Source organism: Schistosoma mansoni, chromosome 3, assembly GCF_000237925.1.
Source record: "Schistosoma mansoni strain Puerto Rico chromosome 3, complete genome".
NCBI classification, from domain to species: Eukaryota; Metazoa; Platyhelminthes; class Trematoda; order Strigeidida; family Schistosomatidae; genus Schistosoma; species Schistosoma mansoni.
In genome coordinates, this window is record NC_031497.1 from 10,978,815 (window position 1) to 10,994,456 (window position 15,642).

Below are 15,642 nucleotides of genomic sequence, written 5' to 3' on the forward strand. Positions count from 1 at the left end.
GAGGCTATACTACGTTCTCATTTGTATTTAGCTGCACTGTATGACCATCGTTTGAGGGACAATTCGTTGTCTGAATACAGTACAACTACGGTATTGTCGACTACCGTCCCTTCTTCCTATCTAAAATTGGTCACCTAGGACACCTTTTGAAGTCCGGAAAAATGATTAAGCACTTGTGTCTGGAAGTTTGTTTTGAAAAATCCGTAAACTGGTAAAATTTATCCAGGACAACGTCAGCATCGGTCGGTTGCTATGTTAAATACCAATACGGATTAATATGAGTTGTGTGGCTTCCGTTTCTTACTGCATGTAGCTCATTATTTATTTATTTAAACACATAAATATTGGTACAAGGAAGCACCAGATACATATGCGCCTCACAAATCTCATGCGATTTGTGTGAGGGCTGTGATACTGCCCAGGTGCCCAAACTGAAGCAGGTGGTTTCCTTAGGGGCCCACACCCGAGCCTTTGACCTAAAGATCTGATCCACAAGGCAGTGGAGCATCGTAAGGAAATGCAGTCCCATAGTAGCCGGTGATCAACGATTGATTCATACACCATTTGTTCCTTCAGGATACTGGAGCCCATGTGCACCATTGGTTTGGAATCAGGGTTTTCCAACTTCCCCCTAGGTGGACTCGCTCTGTCCACCAACCCGGTTAAAGCGCTGAACATTCGCTTTTCGTCCTCTCACTTTTGTGAACAACACCCCCGCCACGAGAAGACAGTGAGTAGGACTTCCCTGGCAGAGGCTATATATTCGCTGACCATGTGAGAGCATTTCGAAAGGGAGAGCGGACTCTCCCCACTCTCAGCCGTACCAGGGCATTTGGGGGCTAAGATTCGACGTGTCCATCTAAGGTACCATTCGCTGTGTACACAAATGTGTTTTGACTCAAAAGTTTTAAATACAGAAGGAGCATAGATCAATAGTTTTCATTATAAAAATCGAAGGTCGTACTTCATCTACAATACACATTTTAAAGAGAGCAAGAAAGAAGTTAAATCAAATAAAAATAGAAGATCTGTCGCTTGGCTTTAAATTTCATATCCCCAAAATACATGCCGACTCCTCACCAATCTTCGTTCTTGCGCTCTTTAAGATAAAGGGAAATATGTGTATGAAATTTCTCAAAATACACACTTTATTTGTTTAAAAACAAACATTGGTACAAGGAAGCACCGAACATAAGGTGTTAGAAAGGTCACAGACTTGTGTTTTAGAAAATAAAGTGCAGTGTTGCTTTATCAGAACGATAACAGAATAGTCCTTCATCGATAATCAGAAATTACGGGAATGTGTTTCTCAAACAAACTCCGCCTATGGCTCTTCTAGGGCTACTGCCGAAGATGACGGTACTCCAGCTGGATTTAAATCGACAAGGACTTTAAGGCTTCTCTGAGTGTTTTATATCATTGCTCTCAATCACTTTATTGTTGCATAAACTGAAACATGCTTCTTTGATGTACTGATTTTTATTTTTGATTGATTTTGACTTCACTTCCTGTGAGTACTGCGCGATATCTGTCCGATTGATAGTGTATTGATAAATTTTAACCGTGATTAGATGAACAAATATTTCAATTAATTATCAAACATAATCGATATTTTAACAATCTATCCCATCTCTATCACCACTGTTATAAACTACCCGTCTATAATTTGATCAACAAATGTTTAGGGTTTGTTCAGTTAGTGAATACAATTCTTCGATCGATTGATAATATGTATTGATACCATATAACCGAATAGTGACTGTTCTCAAGAAATTAGTATTAAAAAACAAAATAGCTGCCCAATAGAGTAGGCTTTATTTATTCAAACAAATGGAGTACTTATATATACAATATTAACATAAGAGTAAACATGATTATGTTGTAAAGCAATGACCAATATCAGTCTTATAATTCTCTCGCTCTCCAGAGAATTAAGACCTGACTGTTAGGCTTAGTTCCTGCCCCGATTATTGACTTTTACCTCCTAAAACGTGATTAAAAATAGATATCATGTGTGTGCTAATCGTTAAGTTACCTTATATCTAAACTCTTTTTGGTGTTTTGCAATGAGGTTGGATTGCTAGCTTTGTTTGAGAACCGATTTTCTGTTACTTAATCCCACTGACTGTGAGATACTCTCAGCTGTTCGACTTCTGGGTATTTTCTTGTCTTGATTGCATATGGTAATAAAATTGTTTTTATTCGATATTCCAAATTTGTGACAGCAACATCTTCCTCAAAAATATCCTCTATTTGATCTGAAGTTAGCTTTCAAATTGAACAGTTTCCACGAATCTGTCATTTTCTTTCATTCAGTTCCCAGTACTTTGTGGGATATGCGAATAGTTGTTTTACAGTAACAATTAAAAAACTATTGATGACTGAGAGCTGTATAGCCCGGGTACGTGAATTCAATCGTGTTATTTGGGGGGGATCTGATGTGAAAACAGATTTGTTCAAACGTTGGTGTCAAGGTGAATAGCTTTCGTTACTGTAACTTTGCCTAGGATTTTCATTTAGCCCTGTTGAGTTTAGTGCTTTGGTACAATCAACAGGTGGTCCATGTGCTATTATAGCTACTACTCAAGCCACAATTATGTACGAGGTTTTGTTCATTCGCAAGCAGAATCTAGCTGATATTACAGGTACATTTTTGTTATGAAATGGGCACTAAAAATTAGATGTCGACAATATGGAAATTCTACTTAGCGCACTGTTAAGAATAATTCTATTGGTTTCGAGTGATCGCCAAAGTCAGTTTTGCTGGGTTTACTGGTGCGAAGATGAAGAACCAGCGAGTTCTGAGTCCTCCATTCAAAGTTTGTAATAAGAGTGATTTCGGGAATTTTATTTTAGATGAAAAATGTGCTACCAGTGATTTCAGTGCTGCCAATAAGTCATTGGGTTCTAATATAAACCAGCTTGGAGAATGCGGTTTCCAGAAGTTTATTAATGGTTTAAGGTAAGATGCACTTGTTTTCTAAAATGTGGATTTCTCCATTTTACTTTCTACTCAAAGTTATTGTTATCGAATTGGAATAAGAAAGCAGCTCTAGGAAGCTAAGATGGTGAAAAACCTTATTAGAACAACATATTTAAGAGAATAATATTGTTTTTAAATAGATCATCATGCTTTACTCTGATGCACAGTAATATATGGATTTATAGAAATTGTTAAACTATTCAATCCAAGTTATGGACCAATTACAACAATAAAAATGGATTACATAGCTAATCATAATGAACAAAAGTACGAAGTAATCGTAAGGTGATAGGTAAAGTAGTTGAAAATGTGCGTATTGATCAAGAATCGTCAATAAGCCTCGTAGCACTGTTCAGTGAACTTTGTTCTCATTCTAGTTTTCGTTGCATTGTAAAGTCTGGTGTATGATAAAAGGTCTGAAAGTGATTTCCTATTTGTCGAACTACTGACTATTATGCTCCATCTTTTTTAATACTTTATCCGTAGTAAGAAGCATTTGTCAATGCAAACTTATAGGTTAGTATGATTTCCGAGCGTACTTCCATGAAAATGTATTAATACATTTTGTGCGTCTGCACATAGCCAATTCTTCAGAGCGACTGCTATCTGTTATTCGGACCCTCTAAATTTGTCATTTTCTCTTATGCAGTAGTCACTGTTATCATAGTGTTCTTAATCTTCACTTAAACGTTGATGTAGTCACCAGGCAGTTTGTGTCGGCATATTTCGGCAGTCTTCGGTGGGTTTCATTATTTAATTTTATTGGCGCGATCCTAAAGTTTATCCAAACTCATGTCTTACTGGATTGTTATGTTCTTTTTCAACAGTTTATGATAAAAAGATGGTACTATCATATCGTACTATCATATCGTTTGTCCTTTTAGTGAACCATCAGTTTGATATTTTAGGGGTTATTGTAAACAAAAGAAAACAACATGAAATAAGAAAAAACACAAAGTATGGATGTAGAATACTTTTCACTCAGTTGTCGTCATCTTTTACAATTATAAATCCAAATTGACTTGGATATTTTTGTAAGAAAAACACTGAAAGTGAATTTGTGTTATTTGTTGTGGTTAGTATTGATTTGCGCTACAGTAGTCGACTCAAAAGCTTATCTGCTTAAGGTGCGTTTGTAACTCCGTTTTATATTGGCTTTAGTCGAATAGCTATCACATCGATATTCTTATAACCTCAAGTCCAGGTATATCTTATTAAGCAACTTTTTTTGGCTGATGTATTTTAATCTATGCTTGTAATTACAAGTAAAGTGTTTTTTCAACCAGATGTTTCGAAGCCGAAACTGTCGAAGAACTCCGTGCAGTTGCTTTCTCGTTACTTCCTCAAATAAAATCAAAGTATGGAGTATTATGCTTCCTTTATTCTGTTTTGTTCACACATGGACTTCAGTCACTTATAAATGAAATGAATGGTGAGATGGATGCATTGATTGATCCGATCCATGGACATGCTAGTCAGTGTCTGATTAATTTATTAATTACCGGGGAGAGTACGCCATATTTATTTGATGGTGAAAGAGATCTCGGAGGATTTAGTAAGTGTATTTATGTTTGACTGTTAAACTGGTATTAAAAGACATCAATTAATATTTTATCTAATTAAGTGCAATTATTAATTGGAGCATATTCAGGTAGACAGATATCATCAACTCGACACAAATGCACGTTGGCCCACTTTCCCATACTAGATTAGAGTGACGAGATATAAACATCAGAAAGATCGAAATAATGTAGTAGGAATGATAAAAAGAAAGACTAAACCTTGGCAATATGATTGGAAAAGATGAAGTTGAAAGTTATGTATGATGGAATAGTGAAATTCAAGGTCAAGTGGAAGATGAATGTTGGATTCATGTGCACCGTTGTGAGTGATTCTGAGGTATGTCACCCAAAGTCTCCAGCCGCTAATCTTAATTATCACACACCCCAACCAAGTCACCTGCGTCTATCAATATGGGCGCCTATAGCTTTCTTCCAAACTACTGCTGTACTAACGAACATCACTTGTCGAGATAGGTAGATAGTTAGAGATGCATAACACATACCCTGGTCATATCAGTCGATTAATTTTTTTATTTTTATTTAAACAAATACATATTGGTACAAAAGGGCACCAGATACATATGCGCCACACTATTTATTTGTGTGTGGGCTGTGATACTGCCCGGGTGCCCAGACCGAAGCAGGTGGTTTTCTTAGGGGGCCACACCCGGAGCCTTTGACCTAAAGGTCTGGTCCACAAGGCAGTGGAGCATCGTGAGGAGATGCAGTCCCATGGTAGCCGGTGATCAACGATTGATTCATACACCATTTGTTCCTTCAGGATACTGAAGCCCATGTGCACCATTGGTTTAGAATCAGGGTTTCTCAACTCCACTGGGTGGACCCTCCGTGTCCACCATCAGTCGATGGAGATTTACAACCTCATCAACCGATTTGGCACCTATGTATACCTCAAAGTTGCTCATCTGGTCGTTCCACGAAACGCGAGGAATGCCTTGTAGACACCTATGATCAATAATCTTCAGTCTACGTATGTCTTCTACTTTCATATACCATGTTTTTCGGTCATAAAGTAGAACGGAGCCTACTTCTGTGCCCTAATTTACTTAGGATCTATATTAAATGGAATATACATAGTTACCTTTCATACTACAGGAGTGTGTCGTAAACCAACCACCTTCAATAAAATGAAATACTGTTTCTCAAACCTTTTCAAACGATCTAATCAGTTCCCTTGAAGTGAGCAGAGTGTAGGTCACCTGAGGATATTAACTCGTGATGCTTCAGAAGTTGTGATTGCTTGTCGACCTCCCTTTGTTAAGTGGATTGGGAGCCACAGGCCAGGGGAGCCTGGCTTACGTTGTTGGTGGGTAACACTAATTATACTGTCCCTCAAAGTACCTTGCCCAAGGTTTAAGACACCTTTGAGGATTACTGATTCTTATGGGATCGACTTCACAAATTTTATTAATACAGTAATTCTTGGTACCATGAGTTGTAGCAAATCCCAGTAGGTACCAAATATAGCTACTGCTACAAACTCGTTAACAAGCCTTGATCACCAGGTTTCTGTTATATCCCGATGAGAATACTAAATGATAACTGTTGGAATGTTATTCTGGACATATATTTTTATTGTATAGTTGCTAAGTAGCTAAACTATGCATATTCATGTTCCTCTTATTACAAGCTTTACTATTATTATACGATTTACCATTTTTGAGCTGTGCCTAGTCTATTAATTACTATCTCCCACATTCACAGCCACATTTGACTAAATCTTGTACAAATGTTATTTCCTATTTTATGGTACGATGTGGCCTGTTTGGTTTGTATGTAAACCAGGTGTGTTTGAAATACATGATTCATATCGCAGAGGCTGAGATTGGTGTTCTGGACTTAACGGGCAGAGCTAGGCAGGTAACAGAACCGTTAAAGACTCTAGACTGCTCGTACGGGTTTCATGCGTCATTGATCCGGTCGATAATTAACTGGCGGTTTCATTACATCATATATTGTTAGGGGCACAAGGCCACAAGCTTTGTGAAGACCTGAGTTGAGAATCTGCGTATAATATCACACTTGCGATTAACGAGAGTAGACCAGCCTATCTCGACACATTTTTTAAGGGAGTTGGAGAGGTCCGATGTTTAAAAGTGTGACATTTCGCGGGATGGCAGTCAACTTCCTTACCATTGTTAATCTACACTTCAATGGACTCCTCATGCTGGTATGAGTTGTTCCTTTAATTCACCTGTTTAAAACCTCTTCCCAAAATTTCTACTGCAATTGATTAGTCAGATATAGAAAGGGAATATAGTAGTTTCTACTGTGGTGTAAAACCACTCAGTAGCTGAGTCATGTTGCTAAATGTACTTGAGTACCATGTTTTAAAAATTTCTATCCATGTAAATCTGGTGATCTCTTAAGTTTAACATCAAATATATCATGTACTTCATATAAAGACTAGATGATTCATAGGTAAACCAGGGCTATTCATTTTTAGAAGACGTATATTTTCATACCTTAATATACTATAGTATATCAAGGAAACCTGTTTTAGCACGTTCGAATCAACTTCAGAGAGGTCTGTCATTAATTTTCATCGTTTTTAATATTCACTAGTTTATATTCAAGCTTTATACACCACCTGTACTTCCTATAACGTTACTGGACGCTTGATGCAAGCGAGTTTTGTTTTACTCATTACAGTCAAGAGCATCTTGACCAACTCAATTATATGCATCATAGATTTTCGCCTAAAGTAATAATATCGGTGAGTGTATTTCCCCTTGAATTAAGTGATGCAATGAGCATTTACTTAGGTGAGAATTTGCGAAAGATAATTCATTTTAAGCACCTGGATTGTTCAAACCACCCAAATTTATCACTTACCAAAATTGATTAATATGAACATACCTAAAATGAAGACATTTTCCACTTAACAATTGAGCTGGGTTTCGAACATATCCTAGTTACTTGGATTGAGAAGCTTAGTACACAGAATTATATGTGGCTACTGGACTAAAAGTCTACAAATTACCTGGCATAATTTTTTACAGTCGTACAATGTGAGTGAATAAGTCTGGTTGACACTATGTGTAATGCAAATTTACATCAATCTACCTTATTCAAAGTGTATTTTTATATAGTTGAATCCATGAGTCAATTGAAATGAAATGAAAGTGTGGCGCATATATATCTGGTGCCCTCTTGTACCAATATTTATGTGTTTAAATAAATAAAATTCAAAGTGTATGAATGGTTCATAGGCTTTATGAAAGCCCACACTCAGAAGGTGCAGCATAACAAATGTACCCAGATTTCTTACAAAATATTCGATTATTCTTGATAACGTTATGACTTGCTAGTATGATTCTGTTGTGCTAATCCATCAAATGTCCATATAATCAGCTATTAGATTGTCTCACGTGCTTAGTGGCTTATCTCTGAAATTTATGTAGTCAATGTGAGTATATAGGTATCATTACCAAAGTTAAACCTAATAATTTCAAATAAATTGTGCACTGGGTAGACTGCTAATAATAAAAATAGTGACATATATTCGTAATGTCTCAAGGAGTAGAGAATCAAATTTCCTAATCTTTCGTAACTCAATGTAGTTCGCTTCTTCAGAGGATAAATAGACAAATTAAACTGACCCAAGTTTAAATAGTACAAAAGGATGGGGAGAAAATACTTACCAAAAAAGTTTGTTCTCACCTCAAACCTACCCTGGTAATATCAGCTTACTATTCAGAGTGATGGGGTTTCAAGTTGTTTTCACATTATTTTCTGTATTATCCTTGTCTCCTCTTACCCTCCATTTCTAGTCTAGTTGACATTTTATTTTTATATATAAATGTTCTTAACAAGTATATGCGTGATCAGATTGTTCGAAATGTATTGCGCTAATATATCACATAGTTCTGATAATCTTCGTCTTCTTATTACATTATCGAAATTTATCAGAGACTAATTGCTTCAAATTACCAATCAATCAAAAAACAGATTTGATCAAGTCAATGTCTTATCACTCTGTTCATGGTAATTTTTTGTGAGACGTGCTCGTATCTTTGTATGTTAATGGTTGTGAACAAAGTGATATTCGTAATGTCCGAAATTCAAGCTGGATTTGTTTGAAAAAATAATGTACGTTGTATATAGGTTCAGATGTGTTGGCTTGAATAAATGGTCTAAATTAAATAAATTGTGTGTCAATTATCAGTTTAATGTAGAAATGTTGTGTTGCGTGTAAAATATCTACGCACACTTCCCATTTCTTAAATTTCTTGATCAACGAACATCAGTTGTACTTTTACATAATCAACATCAATAACTTTCAGGCATCAAATTTGTGTACATACAATATAGTCTCTAAAGCATATTCATGAAATATTTCATTATTTGTTTCGTTTGCTTCTCCGTAAAGCATTGAAAGGTATATCCAGGCAACCGAAAACCGGTTTCTTGACTTTTGTTGAAGCAATGAGATATTGTGAAGTGGGATGGTTCTTGAAAAATCCATATTACCCAGTTTGGATTTTGGGATCTGAGACACACTTGACCGTTTTAGCGTCGCCAGATATGTCGTTGGTGTCAAAAAATGTAAAATCAGAAACTAACTCCATATCAGGTATACGTCAAGCTGAAATTGAGTTTAATTATCTGAGCCCAGATCAAGATACTGGTGGTTTCATCAGTTCGTCAGATTTCGAAAAATTACTGACTAAATTACGTCTGTCTACAGGATCCCAACAGTAAGTAAATTCTCTAAAGCCATTGTCGAATTGTTTTTCCACCAACCTTTACCAATCATAGTTATTTCGCTATTATAAATTTTCTATTTTCCAGTCTTTGAAAAAACAAAAAAAATTGTCTTTACTGACGTTTCGCTGTTGTAACCAAATGTTTATTTATTTATTTATTTGAACACATAAATATTGGCACAAGGAAGCACCAGACATATATGCGCTGCACAAATCTCACTTGATTTGTGTAAGGGTGGTGATACTGCCCGGGTACCCAGACCGAAGCAGGTGGTTTTCTTAGGGGGCCACACTCGGAGCCTTTGACCTAAAGATCTGATCCACAAGGCAGTGGAGCATCATAAGGAGATGCAGTCCTATGGTAGCCGGTGATCAACGATTGATTCATACACCATTTGTTCCTTCAGGATACTGGAGCCCATGTGCACCATTGGTTTAGAATCAGGGTTTCTCAACTCCCCTAGGTAGACTCACTGTGTCCACCGACCTAGTTAAAGTGCTGGACATTCGCTTTTCGTCCTCTCAATTTCGTAAACAACACCCCTCCACGAGAAGGACTTAACTGACATAGGCTGTGTACATGTGGCCATGTGAGAACATTTCGAGAGAGAGGGCGGGCCCTCCCCATTTTCGGCCGTACCAGGGCATTCGGGGAAATTGTAACTGAATAGCATAACGTCAGTAACGATTTTTTTCACTGATTGTAAAGCACAAATTCCTGATAGTAATGAATATCAATGACACGATGCATAATTATTTCACCCATAAATGTAAGTACAACTCGGATAGCAATAGACGAACCACACATATCTGTATGCAAAATGACAATAACTGAAAGGCCATCAAAAGTAGATAAACACAAACATATGTGATTAAGAGGACTTCCATTATCTTTTTATGTGGAAGTTCCCAGGTGGTACTTCAGGAAAGAAACCAATATCTACTTCAGATGAATGTAAGCTCATCTTTCAACACATTTTTAGTACAATACTTTGTCAGCTTTCAATGCATTTTCACTATAATTAGTGTTTAATGACAATTACCTCAGTTCATAAATCATATTTATTGTGATCGACATATAATTGACTAACTGAAATGAATTTTTAAATTCTACTGAGGTCATTATCAAAGTAGGTTTCATCATGAATTTTGACTTCTTACTCTAGTTAGTGAACTAGGAAAGAAGAGGATAGCAGTAGTCTCACTCTCCGTATTGAAGTTACAAAGTAGCAGCTTAGCACACCAACATACCATATTCTCAACTCATAACTACGAAATTTAATTGGTGTGGGTAGCATAAATGGCAAAGCTCTACCTTACCTTTGATGACTGCATCGCCAAGCGGCAATATATTGTAGTGTATTATATTCAAGCTTTTCATACAAAAGCTAATATCCATATCACCGAATGGCATTCAAATCTACACAAATATTCAACCTCATGAGAATTATGTTAGTCTTAATTCTCATGAATGTACTAACTTGTGTTGAGAGTTCGTAACAACCTCGATAAGATTCATAGATTACGGTTAAAAAGTTACTTCTCTCGAATCCAGAGTAAATAAATAGCCTAATATCGGATATCATATCAAGCCCCTGCTGGGCTTTATTATATATTAGTAAATAACTAATTTTATAAAGCTTGGAAATGTTTAGTAGAAAATCTTCACATACTTAAGGTGAACACGTGTGTTATTATGATTAACTTTCAGGCTTTTTCCTGATGGTTTCCAATCACACGAAGGTAAGATATGGTAGAAATAAGTATCGGTTAAAATTACTGTACTCTCACTCAAACTTCATGACAGGATTATTATTCGTATCATGTTCAACGGGTCCTTATCATTTTTTCTTACAGAGTAAATGATTTAGTTACAAAGCTAGATCCTGAAGGTTTAGGAATAATTTTGAAGAAAGACTTCCTACAGTTCTTTTTTCCCGAAGAAATGGCAAAGCATACCGCTGAAGTTATTAGCTTTCAGTTAATCCATTATAATGGTCTGGAACACTCTAATACTGATGGTCGGGTGAGTTATTTCAATTATTCCTTACGAAATCTTTTGAGCAATCGATATAAGGCTTACAAACATTTGAAAAATAAACAAGCAATCAAACTCGCTAACCAAGTACAGTTATGTGTTGCATTTTTTATACGAGTGTTGTTAATTTCACTCACATATCCAGGTCCTAAACGATGAAGTTGGTTTGGACCTGAAACTTAATGTGTCCCAGTAACTCAGTAAAAAATATGATTTCTGATTGTGTTCAGTTGAAAAATAAGTCCCAGAAATTTCTATAGCGTGAAATGCTTATGTCGATTCCTTACATTCCTACTGTTCAAATTTTTATGAACCCATCGCTCATCGTAAAAGTTACTACATAACATTTAGTTACAACGATCGTTTATTTCATATTATTGGAAGCAACTATCGCTGAAGTGCTTATTACGCTTTTTGTGTAAACAGGTTCGATACAGTATTGGTGAGGCCTGCTTAATAGATCCTACAGAAGAGCTTGTCGAGACCCAGCCTATTGATCAAAGTCCTATACAGCAGTGCTTGGCAACAAAATGGCCTACAATACGAATCAAATGGAACGTAAACAGAAGTCCGTCACTTAACTAATGTATTTGTAATGTATTACAGTAGCAACTCATCATTATTACCCAAACGCTTTCAAATCTAAATTTGTACAGTTTATCACTTTTTAATCAAAATGGGGTGTTTTTATGTACGTTACCATGTTTTCGTATGTTTAATCGCCTTGTTATATTATTTAAAAGCTCCATGCATAAGCTTGAAGTTTCTGTTTCTGGGCTAGGAACAATTACTGCTTCACTGTCGCTAGCACGAACTGAATGTATATCGATAAGTGTACGAGTTAGAATGGGGAAATTTGCTATTCCAGTCAGCCTTCTACCTCAGAACTTCCCACTTATCGCTCTTCTGAATAATGATTTATGGTACCCAAATGATGGATATACTTTCTGACTCATATATTCTATGATGTCGCATATACTTGCTTACTCCTGTTACCCCTCATGGAGGAGCATAGGCCGCTCACCAGCATTCTCCATCGAACTCTTCCTGGGCAAATCTTTCCAGTTGCTAGTTATCCTTTTCATGTCTGATTTCAATTATCGGTGCAGGGTGTTCCGGGGTTTTACTCTTTTCCGTTTCCCTTCAGGGTTATAAATTAGCACTTCGTGATGACTTCCTTAATGCATGTTCTATCCACTTCCAACATCTATTCCTAATCTCCTCTTCAGCTAGAAGCTAGTTTGTTCTCTCTCACAGTAGGTTGTTGCTGATCGTACCTGCCTGACCGATGTTGAGAATATTACGTAGACAGTTGTTGATAAATACCTGTACCTTCTTGATGATGGTTATAGTTCTCTAAGTTTCAGCTCCGTACACGTTGAAGACACTGGTTCTCGTCCGATCCCACATACAAAAAAGAATTCCACCTTAAACGTACGCCAAGTAGGTATTTATTCACTCACATATGCACAATTTAAAGCTATTCCGTCGTGAAAATTCACTTGTTGTTTGCTTGTATCTTCTCATTGTTATTTAGGACTGCAATTGACGAGTATCTTGTCGGCATATGTGCATCCTACGCGGATTGCCTCGATATTGCCCAAAGTCACAAGCTTTATAAGCAAAGATGGATGGTGGCTAGCAATGGAATCCATGACGCGCTTTTCGTCCTATTCGGGACTCATCATCTGGATGTACCTGCATCTCAGAGTTGATGTTTACTCAGGGACTGTCGTATGTCCCAAAAAGTATCAGTTAATTTAAATTTTATTTTAACTATAACCCAGGAAAGCTCCGTCCTATACAGAATAGTGAAACAACTGCAAGTAGACAAGACTATACGTTCACGGTTTCTCTACATGATTCTAACGGCTTTATGAGTTGCCGATTAAAGTTTCAGAAATATTACTGGTTGCGTAAATGGACACTTACTTATGCTTACCGTGTTTTCGTTGATAACTCTAACGAAGTTATACCTTATTGATCAATGTAATCAACCATGGCATTTAAATGAGGCTTAAAAGAAACTTTATATGGTCTTGGGCTCCCAAATGCCCTGGTACGACCGAGAGTTAGGAGGGCCCGCCCTCTCTCTCGAAATGTTCTCACATGGCCACATGTACACAGCCTATGTCAGTTAAGTCCTTCTCGTGGAGGGGTGTTGTTTACGAAATTGAGAGGACGAAAAGCGAATGTCCAGCACTTTAACTAGGTCGGTGGACACAGTGAGTCTACCTAGGGGAGTTGAGAAACCCTGATTCTAAACCAATGGTGCACATGGGCTCCAGTATCCTGAAGGAACAAATGGTGTATGAATCAATCGTTGATCACCGGCTACCATAGGACTGCATCTCCTTACGATGCTCCACTGCCTTGTGGATCAGATCTTTAGGTCAAAGGCTCCGAGTGTGGCCCCCTAAGAAAACCACCTGCTTCGGTCTGGGTACCCGGGCAGTATCACCACCCCTACACAAATCAAGTGAGATTTGTGCAGCGCATATATGTCTGGTGCTTCCTTGTGCCAATATTTATGTGTTCAAATAAATAAATAAAATATAGTTATGGTGTTTTTCTTCATGAAAAATATGCATTTAAAAGACAGGAAACTGCCTACAAATGCTCCGATCCACTTATACAACACGTTTTTTCTAACGAATACAGCCTGTGGACCATAATCAACGCAATCTCGGCATAGAGTCTACTTGGCAAAGCGTTTGTTGTGTGGCTATTATTACTAGTAGACCACGCCAGGATACTGCTGAGTCGCCACCTATCACGATCCACAGGGTCACTCATCTAATATTGTAGTTGGTTCGGATTATGATGCGTTTTATCTTATCGAGTTTGGGAGGTAATCCATCAAGTTTGAAGAATTACGTGTGGGAGGTCCATTTACGTTAGTATTTTCCAATCCGACACAGTCACTGTCTAAGCGTTGTTTCCAAGCTGCAGACCACTAATGCAGATGATCTAAACGGAAGGTCAGTCAACTCGGGTTGAACTGAAATCGTATTACCTCTTAGCCTACCTTCAAGTTACACTAGGGGATTTGTACTTAGTCTGGGCTATCCTATCATGACAACCAGGCAAATCGGCTTCTTTGTAGACTGACTGATTAGAATACATGATCTTATTGTCAAGTCACATGTATTTATCAGAACAGATTAAGGGAGTACAAAGTAGAACCACCATTCCATGGTGTGCGAATGACTAGTCAGCGTCGTTATTCTCGATGTTGAGTATGTCTAGCAAACCGTTCAACCTGGAACCTACCGACATACTGGGAAGGAATCCTTCAAATTATCCGCTCATCAGTGTGGATTTCAGTCGTAAATATCTTGAAAAGAACAAGGGAGAAACGATTGAAAGTTTTCTCAAAATAGAACGCTTATTAAATAATATACGGAACTGTCTAATCAATCGTTTTTAGTGTGAGAAATGGCTCTATATAATTTTTATGAAATCAGATTTCTTGCTAGGCGAATCAGCTGATAGAATCAATCCTGGGGCACTAGCCTGCATAGGCTAAAGAGTTTATCATTGTTCTCAGACGAAGGATAATATCTAATGGCTAAGTCTCTTTTTAGAAATATGTAATTAGTGGGGTACTGCAGCATTCATTAGCAGGTCCATCATTGTTTAAAGCAATTAGTCCTTTTGATAAATTTCGATAATGTAATAAGAAGACAAAGATTATCAGAACTATGTGATATATTAGCGCAATACATTTCGAACAATCTGATCACGCATATACTTGTTAAGAACATTTATATATAAAAATAAAATGTCAACTAGACTGGAAATAAGGGTAAGAATAGACAAGGATAATAATGATAAAATAATGTGAAAACAATTTGACACCTAATCTTTCATGCGAAGAGGAGAAGAATGACCAACTCCCCTTTCCTAGATGTACTTCTAAGCAGACAAGAAGATGGCTCAATAAAACGATCCATTTTTCGAAAACCGACGTCGACGGGTCAATATCTTAGTTACTATAGTTATTGCCCTGTGCAATACAAACGTGGTTTGGTAAAGTGCCTTTTTAACAGGCTTCGTCGTATTTGCACAAACGACGCTGTTGATGACGATGTTTAGTTGTTAACCAAGACATTAATCGGGAATGGTTATTCACCTAAATTTATCAATAGATGGAAAGTTCAGGGCACAGCGAGACCTACTGTAGCCTTGGTAGAGAAAAAACCTGTTTACATCGCCTTACCATTTAGAGGTGATTCAAATAGCCTTTCATTGAAACAAAGGCTTAAATCTGTCATCAACAAAACGTATTGTGCAGCAAAGGTCATAATCAAAGAAAGAACGAGGTCC

The 15,642-nt window shown here is 37.2% G+C and overlaps 1 protein-coding gene across 1 annotated transcript; it reads left to right on the top strand.

Annotated features, from left to right (window-relative positions):
• Nucleotides 1–2,377: 2,377 nt before the first annotated feature.
• Nucleotides 2,378–11,898, top strand: Smp_181460 (hypothetical protein; the record flags this gene model as incomplete). The annotated part of the gene is made up of 7 exons (XM_018799190.1): nucleotides 2,378–2,474; nucleotides 2,508–2,645; nucleotides 2,755–2,962; nucleotides 4,270–4,538; nucleotides 8,939–9,266; nucleotides 11,133–11,301; nucleotides 11,740–11,898. The coding sequence occupies 7 exons, from the start codon at nucleotides 2,378–2,380 to the stop codon at nucleotides 11,896–11,898; spliced, it is 1,368 nt and encodes a 455-aa protein (XP_018651003.1).
• Between the last annotated feature and the right edge of the window lie 3,744 nt (nucleotides 11,899–15,642).